Consider the following 16,258-nt stretch of genomic DNA (forward strand, 5'->3'; position numbering starts at 1 on the left):
TTTTCCAGGGAACTAGAAATTTGTGAGCAGTATACACCAATTTAATGCCTTTCTGTGTGTGTGTGGAAGTTAGGTGGTCTCATGGTCTGTTTATGCATTACTTTGGAGAAAGACAAGAAGAAATACTTTCAAGCCAAATTCATCTTAGGTCCTTGATGATGATTTACTGATTTTTCCTCCTGTCCTCAGCCAGCTCATGTTCAAGCCTCAAGTGCCAGTTGGTTAAAAAATTTGGTTAACACTTCACAGCAATATGCGAACATTTAAAGAGCTGCTTCTGTGGGGTTTTTTGCAGGGATGGGGGTGCAAAGTTTTTCCTGCGGCAAGAATTCTGCAGACAGTTGAACCAAACATTGCTCAACTCAGGAAAAAGTCCAGGAGTTCGTTTGAAGAAAATTCATTCAGTAATTTTAAATTCATGATGGATGTTTTTACAGTTTCATGGTCCAGAGCTCAAGATGGCCTCCACAGACAGACACTGTCTGTCTGTAGAAACATGGCCAGGCTAGGAGCCAGGGGAAAAGCTCTAGGGGTGTGGTGCAAAATGGAAATAGGGTTAGTGGTACTTCTTCATGAAATAAAATAGAAGTAACACCAATACAACTTCTCTTTCTTTCCCGTTTCAGGCCAAGTCTATCAGGCAGCATGAAACAGTTGGTGTCTGATGTTTTAGTCTGAATAAGTCTCCTTTAAAACCAAAGAAGTTACACATGGTGTATGTGCTGATGAACGGACAGTAGTTGTGTAGCTGTTTCAATAGGAGTTCTGGGGTAGGGAGGGAACCATATTTTTCACGGGAGTGCTGAAATTCACCTTCTACCCCAGCTGTTCCTTTCCACAGCTCTCTCCATGGCGTGTTTGCAGTGGAAAAAAAATAGCATCAACATCCTGGGAGAGCTGAGCTGCCACTTCCCACGGAGGCAGTGGACGGGGCTCAGGCACAGCATGATCATGTCATGGAGGGACCGTCATCCTGATGCCTTTTTCCTTCCTCACAGAGCTCCTCATGCACTCCTTTTGCAAAGATAATAGCAGAGCTTTGAAAGCTGATCCAGATCATAGTTAACAGAACCCAACTGCGTGATTTTATGTCCCTAACGTCATTGTAGTGTAGACTACATATAAATAACAGACTTACAAAAACCTGCCATTGGCCATAAAGGTTTTTCTGAAGTTGTGATGGTAGTTTGATGATACCAGTACACAAACACAAGCTTTAGCAAGCCAAAGTGCCGTATTGGATACTCTATGTATCCATTTTTTTAATAAATGGCTATGCAGTACTATTTTTAATATCTATAAAAAACTGGTGTGTGACTATTGGGAAACAAATAAGATTTAGGTTGAAAAGTGTCCTTTCTCCACCTTCTGAGAGTGAATAAACCTCTGCAGCAATATGATGTGGAATTAGCTGGGTACAGCATAAATCAGCCTGGCACGCTTAGTGAGCTCCAGGTCCTTGTAGGCAGTCTTGGGAAAGCGCCTCTGTGTAAGCCCGCGAGAAAGCTGCTGTAATACATTGAGGGTTAAAGCCATGTAACTCAGGGTATCCTTTAAATCCCGACTGGCGACAGCTCAAAGATAGAGACTGTTTCTGTAGGAGTTAATTAAAGGTGCTGGGGTGTTGTCTGGCACTGCATGGAGCGGCACATGTCTGTCCACGTCCGTACTGCTCTGCCGAGGGCTCCCAAGCCAGGGACATGCCGGCAGGAGCAGCCCTGGCCTGTGCCATCTGCCTGGGAAGGCCAGGAGCGAGTGCTGGCTGCCCTGGGTCGAAACATGGCAGACAACTGAGGTACAGCATTTGGGGATATTCTCTAACACTAACACAAATTTAGGTGGGCAGTATGAATATCTTCTGTTTCAGCACCTTCTTGAGTATAAACCAAATGAATATTTGGTTGGGGTTGGACTAGATGACCTTTAAAGGTCTCTTCCAACCCAAGCTATTCTATGATTCTGTGAATATCAGCAGTCAGTGCAGGTGCAGAGGTTAATCTGGTACATCACTCCTGATGAGCAGACCGAGGTAATAATTTTACATCATATTATTACAAATGATACATTAATCTTCACTGATAGGTCTTCAGTTGTTATTCAGTAAGATTCTTCCTGCTGGATAGTACTTTACTCCATCGCCACGTGTTCGATTTAGCCTCTTTTCTTACTGAACTTCAACAGGATTACCTGTGCATGACAGGAGAGGCAGAAGTGATAATTAAAACTATTTTTTGAGCTCTTTCAGTTTAAAAAAAAGAAAAAAGAAAAAAGCCTGGGAACAAAATTGTTCTGCAGTTCTTGACCAGAATCCCTGAAGGAAATTAAAAAAGACAAACCCTTCACAACTGAATAGTATTTCACAGAAGAAAAAAATCTCTAAAAAAATATTAACTTTCCAGTATTATCTCTCACTCTGTAAGAAACCTGTAATTGAACAAAACACAATTTATAGTATGAAATTAAACCTTGCAGGTGCCACAAGTTAATGTTGTCTCAATAGAATTTTTTTCTATTCCCTATATGATAAGATAAATATAAAATTAATTAAATTGGCTAGAAAAAGGGGAAATGGAAGAAAAATAAAGAATCTGTTTTGAAATACTGGACAGAGGGATTTTGAAGTCAGATCCAATCAAACCTAGAGAATTTAAAAAATCAGTTGGTTCTTAGCTATAATTGTTGCCTATTGAGTTAAAGTATATTTACATGTGTATGCATACTCTTGACTGTGTATAAATATATTCTTGTTATTTTGAAATTTACTTTGTATCACACTGTGAAAGGAAGGAAAACAAACAAAGCCAAACCTTTCACTGGAAACATTTTGCTTGCATCTGCTTTCAAAGCATCAGATCTGATGTGGTGTTGACTAAGATAAGAATACCGACTACCCTGCATGCAGCTGATGTTCCTACCACGAGCTAAATCTACGTTAGATAAACATGTTGGCTGCATTGGAGATCCACTTGTTTTCACATAACTGTGCTGAATGGAAGATGGGACTCAACATTTAAAGAGTTTTACCATTCAGTTAAACATAAGTCTTCTATCAGAGTGTTCTAAGGGTTTTCATACCGCCTTGAGTTTGCTAGTTTTCCTCTTTCCTCAGTGTACTTTCTTTTACATTCTTCTTTGAGTCGGTATGTGTGAAGCCCTAACTGTGATTTTTATATTATTTAATAAATAGAATCAGTTGGCTTATGTTCTAGGCAGAGTAAATGGGTCTTTCTCCAAAGAAAAATTAATATTCTTTGAAACGATGGAAGTGGAAGCGTGTTTTCAGTTAATGTCTCACTGCCATCTACTGTACACTTGGAAAACTGCACCGTGGGAAATGCATAGCGTTTCAGCGATGCAAGCTGACTCTTTTCCCAGTGAATTTGCCCTAAAGTCGAGGAAAAAATCCACTAACTCTCAACAGACTGTGACAAGTAAATTCCATTCTTTGTGGAGGAATCGGTATTTCTTAAGCAAATGACAATATCTGATGATACTCAATATTGTCCAGAAAGAAAGAACATCAGATTTTAGTTTTACTTAGTTTTTCTTCAGGATGGATGAAAAGTAGAATTGTACTTTAGGAGGTAAAAGAGTATTTCACGTTTCTTATTCTTGCCCTAAATAATAAGAACTTTCATTTCTTAGTGAGAGTGTCAAAAGAAAAAAGCTAGTGGGATTGAGATACAGAAATTTGGGATAATTTGCTATCACTTTTGGTTGAGGAGTTACTCTTTAATTCTTTTAAATTAGCTTCCATCTCAGTAGCATATTCAGTAATTGTTCAAAGGTCTGATTTCCTCAACACTATTCAACTCTTGCAAATGAAGAAAGAAGGATGAAATAATTCATAATATTTCTGTGATGCCCATTGTTGCTATATTTCAGTGCTTTGCAAATTTTAATTAATCCACCTTTAGAAATTCTGGTATTTTAGGATTCAAAATGGTGATGTGGGCAGCTGATGTACTCTGTGTGATTGTACCATCCTTTCTGTTGTTTTCAGAGGCAAATGTGTATTCACAGACTTCTTCAAATGACATTAGAAATTGACCAAGGAAAATGAGGAACTGGTTTCTGACACTTGACCCTTGCTGTTGCATCTCCTCAACCGTCTTCTTTTCCAGTGTCACCATCCAATTCCCAATGTCTTTCGCAGCCTGTCCGAAAAGCCTGTTTTACTGTGGCTGATTTCCTCCAAGTCATGTTCCTCCTCTAGCATCCACTGAGCATAGCCAATTTCAGCCTAAACTTCATGCTGTTAAAAAAACACCCGCAAACTACCTTAGGAGAGCTGTCATGAATTCTGTAGTAGGTGACATTGATAGAGATGCTCGTGGCATGCAGTTTGATATGTTAGCAAAGCTCTTAGCATACTCTTCCTGTGGGCCACTTGTCAGCACTGATTTGTAAATCATGCTTTAGAAAGAGGTTGACATTGTAGCAGCGGGGAATTTTTTCCTTCCTTGACTGTGTGTTTATAAGATTTTTTAACACATTGTGCATTTATCTGGCAGTTTCAGAATCCAAAATTTTTAACTTGCCCGAAAGTCCTAGGAAATAAATCACCTCTGGAGCATAATTTCTGGACTGAATCCTTTGCTTGGTTGTTGGATTTTTGCCGTCACTGTTTCTGTGTAGTTTGATGTGTGGTGCAAATGAGGAGTAAATGATGAGGCATCTGTGGGTCTGTGCAGCAGGACAGAAGTTGTCCTGCCAGAAAGGGCTCCTCCAGAAGCTCACATCTGCCGTCTTTCTTGTGAGTTGATCTGACCATCGAGTATCTCTATCATCTTTCTACTGCTGTCATTAGTTCCCTGGTGTCTGCCATCCTTTGGTGATATGACTTGAGTGTAATTACTTTTCGAGCTTACCATGTGGATGAGATGCTGCCACACACGGGGTCTATGATAGAACTGCAGCCAGATGAGAATGATGTACAAGTGTGCAACATTCAGCTCCTAAAATGACAAATGAAAGGGAAGAAAATGTTAAAAGGTGTATTTAGTAAGGTCTGCTGTTATATCTCAGGACACCACTGTGCCTTTGCCACTAGCAGTGAAAGTTCTGCATAGGAAAATCCAGGAAAGAGAAGCAGGCAAACACTTCTAAGTCCTATTATTCAGTAATCATCAATAGAAGAGAAAAATATTTTAAAGAAAGAAAGAAGTATTAAACATTCTGATATCTCTGAAGTAATTTGTATGTGACAATGCCAAAAATTTGTGAAGGAATTACGCTATGGAATAAAGCTGCAGTTAGCAGTTGCTTTTTTTTTATTAAATATTTTAAATTTAAATCCTTGCTGCCCTCATGTGGCTGTTTTCTCTGTGTTTTCTCCGTCTGCTGAAACTAGCAATGGGTGAGTTTTGTTAGAAGAGCAGTACATACAGCAGTATTTATACAGCAGATGAAGGACAATTCGGATACTGAATTGATGCTGTCTCAGCCAAGGGTCTTGAGCAACACGGCTGGGAGTCCCTGTGAATACATCTGCTACATTTTAGTTCTGGAGAATCAGGAGAGCCCTGAGTGTTAGGAATCTGCCGTCCAAACTCTGGAGAAAGCTGCCTTTGCAGATCACAGAAGGTAATGAAAGCTCCTTCTGAACCAGGTAATATGTAGCTCGAATTGACCATGAGAGTCCATCCAGAAGGAGCATACAGTATTTCCAAACACCTTTCAGCTGAGGCTAGGAGACAAACCAGGGGACTGAGCACAAGTCTCTAATACAGCAGCATGCAGCAGCTGTAGGAGCAGCACTGATACAATGGTACAAACACAACAGAAAAGGAAGAAAAATAAGTCAGGAAGAGCCAAGTTAAATAATTATTTTTGTAGCTGTTACTCTCTGGTATATGGACAACTGCTGTGTTTATTAGCATAAATAATATTTTTTCAAGAATTCGTATTGGAATTTTATTACCTATATGTTACTGTACCTTATATTTTATCATACTATCAGAAGCTGTGGTACATTGTTAGCTAACAATAATATTTCATTGCACAGCATATTAGCTACCCATCTGCCTACCACAAGCAAGTGGTCCAAACAAAAGTTCAGTGAAAAACACTGTAAAGATACCAGCCATTGGGATAAATTACTTAGTAGGAAATGAGGAGTTACTCATTGGTAATTTATAAAGCAAACAGTGAAACAGAATTTTACAACAATGCTGTAAAAGGTTTGAATGAATGACTATGCCAGTAAAATAACCTGTGCAGAAATATGACATACAGAATGATAAATAAGCTTTTAAGTGTTTTATTGGCTAAATAATTGAACAGTAAATCCAGCTAAGTTTCAGATATTTCCTAGGCCCTATAAATTTCAGTCTATGCACACAAGTCTATGGAGTATTAATAAATCTCTATAAATTATGTTCAGACCTGTCTGATGATAAGAAGCCAGTACCCCTTTCTTGACAGTCAGAAAGTAAAAAATGCTTTTGAAGGAAAAGTTCGTTAACTTGTTAGTATGCACGGGAAAAGGCAATCAAAATGAAAATACGAATGCAGTAACCTGAACAGCCCACATTCAGATATCCTGCTCTTTGAACTATTCGTATTTTCTCCGATTGCTGTTAACACCAACGGCTTTCAGAGATGGATTGTCTGCAGTCGTAAAATAAAGATTGAAGATGAGACCTGGTGTGGAGGCCTGCAGCTGGGAAAGGAGAAGCAAGGTGCATGGCTCTGTCAGATGACAAGCAGATGCCTTATCACTAGGAAGGATGCAATGTCGCTTAAAAAGTGGCGCTGGCTGCGGATCCCAGGCGGCTGCACTGGAGGAGTTGCTCTCTTGGGTGCTCTTTCTGGTCAGGAGGGATTTATAGGCTAGGTGGATCAGGCTTAATGTCTCAGATATTGTCACTTTCTGTCTTGTGCAGTAATATTATAACCTGTTACTAGTAATGCTGTAACCTTATACTGGACATTTGGAGCCAGAAGGGGAGGAAACACCATGGCTGTGGTGGAGCCTGGTGTGAGACCCCAGTGCCTCCTGGGACACGTAGGAGCTGCTCCCTTTCTAACAAAAAGCCCTGTTTTCACACAGCAGTTTTCAGCAGTTTTTACAAATAACTTTGTTGTTCTCAGCAGAAGGGTGGCTTGCTCTCCTAGCCTGTGTGGCCCATGCTGAAAGCTTTTTGCTGAGCAAGGATGTCCATGGCTTTTTTGTCCATCCTGCTCCCTCTAAGGGCTGGGAATCTGCACAGTGGAGTGTAAAACCCCTCTAGAGAGGCAGAGTCCTTTGGGTCTCCCTCCTTGTTTGCCTCAGCCGGGAATTGCCTTCTGCATGCAACAGCAAGTTTTGCACTATAACCCACCACTGCCAAAATCCACGAACTTCAACTGCCCCAGCAAAGCCAAGTGCAGCAGAGCCCAGCTGCTTCCTATGGAGAGAGGGGCTTGTGTTCAGGGCTTGTGTTCAGGGCTCGCATTCAGGGCGCTTGCTCTCAGGAGCAGGGAGCAAGGCAAAGTGTCGGGGAGGCCACACAAGGCTCCCTGCGGATGAGGTTCTCCACATCCGACCCAGGGCACAGAGTGGAGGGACCTGCTCCCATCCCGGCCCTGGGGGAGTGCCTCCTCCATCAGCTGTCCTCATCCCACTACCTTCCAGCTGGGGAGCTGGGAGAGTTCTGCTCCTGGATCCTCTTTGAATATCGACTTTCTGTGTCATAAACATCATGTTCTTCAAAAGACATCTGTAGCAAGATATTCAGAAGTTACTTCTCTTCACTGTGCTTCTGAATTTAATAATCTGAATTTAATAAAAGTTCTCACGCATGGGGACTTCAGCAGCATGCTTTGTTTGAACTCTCTAGTCTTTATAGTCACTTTTTTCTTGCTAATCTCTAATCTCTGTTGCATTCTATTAGCAATATGGGAATCGATGGTTAGCCAAGAAATACCTTTTATATTCATTTTTCTGGTGAAAACAACAGTTGGAATTTGGGAATGTGTTAGCCTCACCAGCCTTCTCGGCAATTTCTCTGTGCGGTTTAATATGGTCCTGAAAATAATGAAACTTATTCTGTACAACAGAGTGCTTGGAAATACAGTGAGCAGCCAAAGAGCTCACTAACAGAAGAACAAGTTATCAGGTACTAATGGCTCCGTGGCATTGCCTGGGCATGGGTTGTTACTCCATGGCGCACATAAAAGAAGGTAGTTTGCGTTCGGTGTGCCGTGGGACAAAAGCAGGTTTGGGAAGATTGCTGCAGAGCAGCAGAAACATGGTAAGAGTGTTTGTTGCACAATGACATGCCAAATCACTGAAATCTAGTCCAGTTTATTTCTATTTTAAGGTTGTCATATGGGGAGCGTGCTGGCAATTTGATTTGGTGCATGTGTTGCAACCTTATTTTGTGAGGCTTAGACAAATAGATACCAAGTGGATTACGTGACATTTTATCTGTGCTTTTCAGATAAAAAAAGAATAGAATCTTCCTTAAACTTACAGTAAACATTTACTCTAGTTGTCTGGAGGAGATCAGAGAGAAGACTAGATGTGTCACTGACTGGAGTTTATATTTCTTTTGCTAATAGGTCTGTACAGTGAAAAACCTGAGAAAGTAGGATCACAGAGCAAACAGGATAGCAAAATTCCACTAAAGCTCTAATTGATTCTGCTGGTCTTCTGACGAGCAGTGTTGTCACTCATTTCATAGAAACATAGAATCACAGAATCATCACATTGGAAAAGACCACTAAGATCATCACGTCCAACTGTCAACCCAACAACACCATGCCTACTAAACCTTGTCCTGAAATGCCATATCTAAACATTTTTTTAACATCTCCAGGGATGGGGACTCCACCACTTCCCTGGGCAGCCTGTTCCAATGCCTGACCACTCTTTTAGTAAAGAAATTTTTCCTAATATCCAGTCGAAACCTCCCTTGATGCAGCTTGAGGTCATTGACTCTCATCCTATCACTAGTTACTTGGGAGAAGCGACCAACACCTGCCTCACTATAACCACCTTTGAAGTCACTGTAGAGAGACATAAGGTCTCGCCTCAGCCTCCTCTTCTCCACACTAAACAACCCTAGTTTCCTCAGCCGCTTCTCATAAGACTTGTTCTCTAGAGCCCTCACCAGCCTCGTTGCCCTTCTCTGGACATGCTCCAACACCTCAATGTCCTTCTTGTAGTGAGGGGCCCAAAACTGAACACAGTACTCGAGGTAAGGCCTCACCAGTACTGAGTACAGCGGCACGATCCCTTCCCCAGTCCTGCTGGCCACTCTATTCCTCCATACAAGCCAGGATGCCACTGGCCTTCTTGGCCACCTGGGCACACTGCTGGCTCATGTTCAGCCGACTGTCGACCAACACCCCAAGGTCCTTTTCCTCTGGGCAGATTTCCAGCCACTCCTCCCCAAGCCTGTAGCGTTGCATGGGGTTGTTGTGACCCAAGTGCAGGACCCAGCACTTGGCCTTGTTGAACCTCATACAATTGACCTCAGCCCATCAATCCAGCCTATTCGGATCCCTCTGCAGAGCCTTCCTACCCTCAAGGTACCCTCGCCCTCAAAAGTGGGAAGGTACGAGGTTTCAAATTGTTTCCCTCCATCTACTTCTTCCTTAACAAATACTTCAAACGTTTGGGTTAAGAAAATCAGAATATTTAAAGTGCAAGATAGAATACAGTGTTCAACTATACATTCAACCCAGTACTGTTACCTTACAATATACCAACTAGTAGAATCAGATAATAAAATTCTGATACGGAAATTTCTGTGATTGAAACCATCTTGTTGTAATGCCACTTTTTGTTGAGTATTCCTTCCCTCTGACCTCATTACATGTGCCTAGTCATTAGATACAGTGTTACTAAAGAGTTTTAACTTACAAGATGCTTTGATTAATGATTGGTTGGCCTGAGGTTTTACTGTGTAGGATTAACTAGATTTAAAAATGGCAAAATGCCATAGTAGCATTAAACCCAGAATTTAATGAGAAGCAGAAGTAAACTCCAAGGACCCTGATGATTTTAATATGGACTAAACTCATGTGCTCATTACCTTAATGTGCTGTGCTATGTTATATAAAAGTCTTCCAATAATTCCTAGAGCATAGTAGCCTAGACAGCATATTACAAATATGTAATCTCAAGTATATAATCCCCTACTTTTATGAATCATAAATTTTGAGAAGTTTAGGTTCAGCTTTATTCAGTGTTATTATCAGACAGAGAAAAATGCTTCATGCTGATTTGGACCTTTTTAATTAAGAAACAATATGGAAATTAGACAAAGCCAGACTGGCAAACATTTCTCTCAATTTATAATGTACTGACATTGTAGATGAAAAATGCATTTTCACATTTTTGTGTTATCTGCTACTTGAATTTCCTTTTATTGTCTTTATAAGTTCATTTAGTTCTCCTGAAAGTTTACAAAGTTGGCACCTCTAGAGATTAGTAACCTTATTTTTTTACCATTGATCACATATTTCAGTGTATGATACTGCCAAGAAAACGCAGACTATTCTCACTCCAGACAGCATTCACTCATCTCCTGAAATCCTGCTAGACTTGATAGGATTTAAGCATATACTTAAAAGGTAACACATTGGTGAGTGAGGGCCTTTATATCTAGCGTTCTTTCAGTCCATGGTACCTTTGCTGAGATAATTAAAGGGCACTGATTTATTAGTAGAGCTGAACAGGAAAAAACTTTCCCACCCCAGGAGTCTGACAATTTTTTTTCCTGCATTGATCCAGATTTCCTGATTTTGGTTATTTTTTAGTGATCTTCCAATAATAAAAGTTGTGTAATGAATTTTTTGTTTCTGCACAGTAATGGGCTGTGAGAATTAGGCACAGTGTACTAATAAGCAATAATAGCAGTTCTTCACAGAAGCGACACGGTTTCTGCCAAAGCATGTAGGATGACATCCAACCAAATACTTGGGCTGTAATGCCTAATTTCTCATTGAAATCACTGATATACTGGAGTTAACTTAAACAGGATTACTCATTCAAGCAAATTTACGCAAGGGTCTAAGGCTGTATCCAGCTTTCAGTGAGTTAGGAGCCTATGTACTTGTTTGACCTGGAGCCCCAGGCATTTGCGTAACATTGCTTGCATGAGTTATCCTGCTGAAAGTGAGACCTACATCGACACGGGTGCTCATACCAGCAGAATTGTTCCTGTGGACAAATGATGACAGTCAAGGATCCTGCTTCCTCTCGCACCACATGGAAAACTTCTGTTTTCACTGATGATTGAAGCTCATTAGCCAGCATTGCCTTTGCAGTTCCTGTCAATAATTTCTGTGCCACTGGGTTTTTCGACCGCAGTCTAGTATCACTTCTGTATTCTTTACTTAATGGACTCACTGGTACCATTTTTCCTTTTTTAGGAAGAAGGCCAACAAAAACAAAGGACAAGAAAAAGAAGAAAAAGAATTTGATGGAAAGGGCTCAGAAGCAGCACATCATCTTTCTAGCTACAGATAAAACAAGCCAGTAAAGACTTGATTTTCTTTAATATATTTTTTTTTTTGCGGAGTGCACAAAAGCTGCTATATGCTCCTGCCTATGGATGCACTACGATTCAGCTGCTTTGACAGTATTGGTGGTAAAGAAGTTGTGAAATAAAAGCCCACAAGCTTGTTTGTTTTATTTATATATTTTTATTTTATATTTTTCCTCTCATTTTTGACCTGAAGACTTCAAGGTCAGGAGCACACTGAGTTGAATCAGTGGAAGTAGTGCTGAAGTTCATCGAAGATTTCGTCCGGAGTGCCTGGTTAATGTGTTGACACGGAATGAAAGCAGGAAAGAAACTTTTGTATCACCATTAGGCGGACTTGTGCATATTTAAATTAAAAAAAAAGAAGTCTTGGAGTTGTAGGTACTGTTGCATTTATGGTCTTTGTTTCCTGTATTTGTACATTTCAAGAGTAAATGGATATGACTTACCTACTTAGTGTTAATGTACGTTGTTCTGAGCATCTGCTACATTGAAACATTGTGTAATAAAACTGCTTGAAGACAATATACCACAGGAATTACTGCTTAGAGTTCCAGAAGCACATCAGACCCTACGTGTACATACTACTCTGTCTACATATAAATGAACATATATACTGTACATCTACGCATTTTTATGTATAATTCATTATACAGTTTAAAGTTATGTCCTGTTGGTTCTCGTAATATACATTAAAATAACCCAGTAAATGTTTACTTTTTATTAACTTTTAAGTACCTTCTCATATTTCTCAATAGTTACAAACTGGATTTTTTTTCTTATTGGTAAAGCACATTCAGATGGCTAAACTACCTAGTACTGACCCTCAAAACAGAGTGTCAGCTCTGAAGTGTACTTGCCAGACTGGTAAACTGCAAGTCTTTTCTGCTATTCTGTACTCCTGTCTCAGCCCTGGTGTATTTTGTCTCAGAAAAAGAAGTGTAATTTTTTTTTAAGATGAGGCACAATGATGGGAGATGTTTGGAGTGTCAGGAGAGAAATTATATGGAAAGTTCTTGGTATCTAAGACTGTATGTGTAGTTTTTTTCAAATGTAATGCACAATGTTTTATTTCTGTTTGCCCTGATGCAGTCATATACAACAAACAAATACCTGAAAAGGGGAGAAATGAAAGAAAAAGCTATGTAAGTTCAGTCATTCAAAAGTGTAGCAAACCCTGCATTGCCAGTTATTTGTAGAAGTTTAGCAGACTTGATCTGCAGCTGATGTTTGTTTTGAGGGGTTGTTTTTGAGACATGAAGAGAATTTTCTGTGTAGGAAGTTAAAACTGCTCAGGATGTGTAATTTGGTAGTCTTGCATTACTGGGCTTGAATTCAAGGAGGTTTTTTAATATCTGCTGGAAAAAGACCACATTAAAATGACTGCCATTTATGCTGTCACTTAGAGAAGTTACTCCAGTTCTAGGACTAAAACATGCATATGACATACACAAAGCAACGCAAAGGTAAAGCAGACCCCAGACTCCTACAAAACTCTTTTTGACATATACTTTAGGAAAATCCCACAAATCTCCATTTTAGTTTTATGGGTTATACGCTGTTTGAATAAACTAGGGAAATAAAGCATCTATAAGCACAAATACACCCATATTTAGCTTGGACAAGTGTTGCTATATAAATGTGCTGTAGTTAAGCATATATGAATATTCCATGAAACCGCTTGTGGACTTCCACTTAACCATGAGCTTTTCACCATCTTTCATTTAGAATATGTTCATATTTGCCTAGAACATAACAATGTTAAGGACAGTAAGATTGTTCCGATCCTGAGCTGCTATTTTGGACATTAAATGCTCACTTCAAAAAAACCCAACAGAACAATAAGAGCTATAGCTGCCTGTTTGCTTACTGGTTATCAAATATGGCTGTAAGCGCAGTGAATGCCCTCATACAAACGTTTTAGTAGTGGTTACAAATATTGTATTAGGCATGACATGGAAAGAATGCTACAAAATACAATAAAATGATGTCACAAGCATCTGAGTAAAATATTTTTGGTCCTTTTTAATTCAAAGAACGTATTAATTTGCAATAGTGTACGTTTAGAATAATTGGAGAAAGTGTGCATGCAGATTTTCTCCCACTGGAGTGGAAAATTTGAGGGTTTTTCAAACAGCTATTTTTTTGATACTTACAATGTGTTTGAAAAGGCGCTGTACATAAGATATACACAGATTTCTCTTGTCCCAGTCACCTTCATATTCAGAGTTGCCTGGAGAGTGTAGACACAAGAAACTCCTACCTAAGTAGCAAGTGCCCTCGTGTGTAGTTTCTTCTTTGTCTTAGACACCTGTTTTTATCCTGCCTTTGCATGGTAGATCTTATCAATGTATTAATAACACTGGGGTTTTTGTAGGATCATACTTCTCCTGGGCCTAGAAAGAACCATTTTTCTCAGACATTTGGAAAAGGTTCTTCACTGAGAGAGTGGTTGTTCACTGGAACAGGTTCCCCAGGGAAGTGGTCATGGCACAAAATCTGTCAGAGTTCAAGGAGCGTCTGGATGATGCCCTTAGTCATATAGTTTAATTTTAGGTAGTCCTGAGGAATAAGGAGTTGGACTCAATGATTCTTATGGCCCCCTTCCAACTTGAGATGTTCTATGATTCTGTGACCTTGACAGTTCACCTAGTCCTAATCTCTGCTTGAAACAGGGCTAACCTCAAAGTTGTGTCAGATTTGCCTGAAGCAGAGGATTTCACAACCTCTCAAGTCTGTGTTGCCGTGTTTGACCACCTTCACAGGGATTTTTTGTTGTTGCAATTTGTGTACATTACCTCTTGTCATGTTGCTGTGTACTTCTGAGAAGAGTTGAGCTCAGTCTTCTCTATAAGCCCTGGTCAGGTAGCTGAAGACGGCTGCTAGATTTCCCTTTAGCCTCCTTTTCTCCAGGTGAAACAGCCACAGTGTCTTTGGCCTCTCGTTGAATGTTCTGTGCTCCAGCTCCCTAACTCTTTTACTGACCCTCCAATGGACTTAGTCCCTTCCTCTGTCATACTGAATACACCAAGCCAGGCATAGTACCCCAGTGGTGTCCTCCTGAGTGCTGAGCAGAGGAGGTCCAAACACTCCCAGACTACTCCATTTTGGGATTCCAGAGATGACCTTCACAGTGGTGGTTTTCATACTTCTGCTGGGATGCTGGAGAACTGGGGACAGCTCTCAGAGAGGACTGGTTTCAGGATCTTCAAACAGATACTGTTTCTTGGTAAAGTGAAGAAGATCAGATTTTCAAAGCTGGATATCATGACAACATCCTGTTCCCACTCTGCCTATTATTTCCTTTAAATTTGATCAGAAGAAAGCTTCTAAAGGTCTTACTTCTTTTCTGGTAAGCAGCTGATCAGGTACAAATGTCACCTTTTTCCACTTTCAGAGCTGGCACCTCTTTTTGAATCTAACTGTTGCTGCCATACAGTGGAAAGATTCAGGGCAGTGGAGCTTCTGTGTTCACAGGGGTTTTATTCCCTTAGTTTAATTATTAGCTACTGGAAATTCATTTAAAACTAGGAGAGATTCAAGTTAGTAGGATAAAGAACTTTCTATGCTGTAATCATCAGTTTAAAAAAGTGTTACATCGCGATGATGAGCAAAAAGGTATTTTTTGAAAGTGTGAATTCTTTTGTATCTTATTCACCTGTCCCAGAATACACAACTGCATAGCCCTGCTCTGCATTCAGGATCTCTCTATCCTCAGTATGCCTTACCTTATTCTGACCTCCTAGCATCTGTCTCTTTAAATTGAAAAAATCCAATCCCCCCAAAAAAGCAAGTGAAATTTTAAAACTATTGTATTGTGGATGACTGGTCGTTAATACATCTCAGCTGTTCTTGCTAGTGAGAATTTATTGTTACGTGTCTTCTTTTTATTCTGTGGGGAGGAAGGGGAAAGTTGTGTTCCACATTATGGCAACTCAAACCTTCCATATTAAGTATATCAATATTAGGAAATTATTCTCCTCTTACACCTGTATGCTTAACATAAAGATGTCTATGAAACAAAATTGAATACTTGTAGAACTTATATGATGTGTCTTCCTTTATCAGTATGAGTTTATAGCACAGAAAACTGCAGAGCAGAAAAAGAAATGAAGTAGATTTTCATTTGAGTTAGCTAAAAATAAAACAAAAATCAGTGAAATGCCATGTTAATTTTATTATTTATTTATTAGAATAAAAATTATTGATAAAATCTTGATTGAAATCCTCTAAATTGAGGAGACTTTTCCATACAGATAAAGATCAAAGTTAGTGCTTCAACTTTGTTATGCTGATGAAATAGAATATAGAACAAAATTAACTGGATACTACCAGTGCTAGTACATGCTTTTTCAACTGGGTGATGCTACTGATGACTGATGCTGCCACTTACCAGGGGGTATGAGAGATTTAAACTGCGCATCTCTTTCCCTTCACCAACAAAGTGTACTTGTCTCTTGACACTGGTTCACTTTCACTTCCGATGGTGTGAGCCAGCGTAAATTCCAGTAAACTTTAGACTGATGCTATTTTGGACCGAGACCAACAAGAACAAAATGTACCCTTCTGAAAGTGTAACCCAGAAGCCACGGTCAGCTTTTTGTTTAGTTCTTTAATGAAATCTCTGTGCTGAACCTGGCATCATTTCTTTAATGAGAAGACTCTGTCCAGGAGAGAGGAAAGGACATTAGCTTTAGGAAGTATTAGAACAGCCTGACCTACAGAACTTCTGAGGGAAGGCGGGCCAGTGTATAAAGTGCAGTTCCTCTCAGGAGTGA

General features: G+C 39.9%; 1 protein-coding gene across 4 annotated transcripts in view; it reads left to right on the forward strand.

The window, feature by feature from the left end:
- RSPO2 (R-spondin 2) overlaps nt 1–15,525 on the forward strand; it is a 119,344-nt gene extending 103,819 nt beyond the window's left edge. The window contains exon 4 of one of the 4 annotated variants that reach the window (XM_075415685.1): nt 11,368–15,525. In XM_075415685.1, the coding sequence (XP_075271800.1) occupies nt 11,368–11,477 (110 nt within the window). In that variant the 3' untranslated portion in view covers nt 11,478–15,525. The remainder of the gene's footprint in view (nt 1–11,367) is intronic. The other 3 variants (XM_075415684.1, XM_075415683.1, XM_075415687.1) reach the window with 3 other exon arrangements.
- Nucleotides 15,526–16,258: the final 733 nt, after the last annotated feature.

This window comes from Opisthocomus hoazin, chromosome 3, assembly GCF_030867145.1.
Source record: "Opisthocomus hoazin isolate bOpiHoa1 chromosome 3, bOpiHoa1.hap1, whole genome shotgun sequence".
Taxonomy (NCBI): Eukaryota; Metazoa; Chordata; class Aves; order Opisthocomiformes; family Opisthocomidae; genus Opisthocomus; species Opisthocomus hoazin.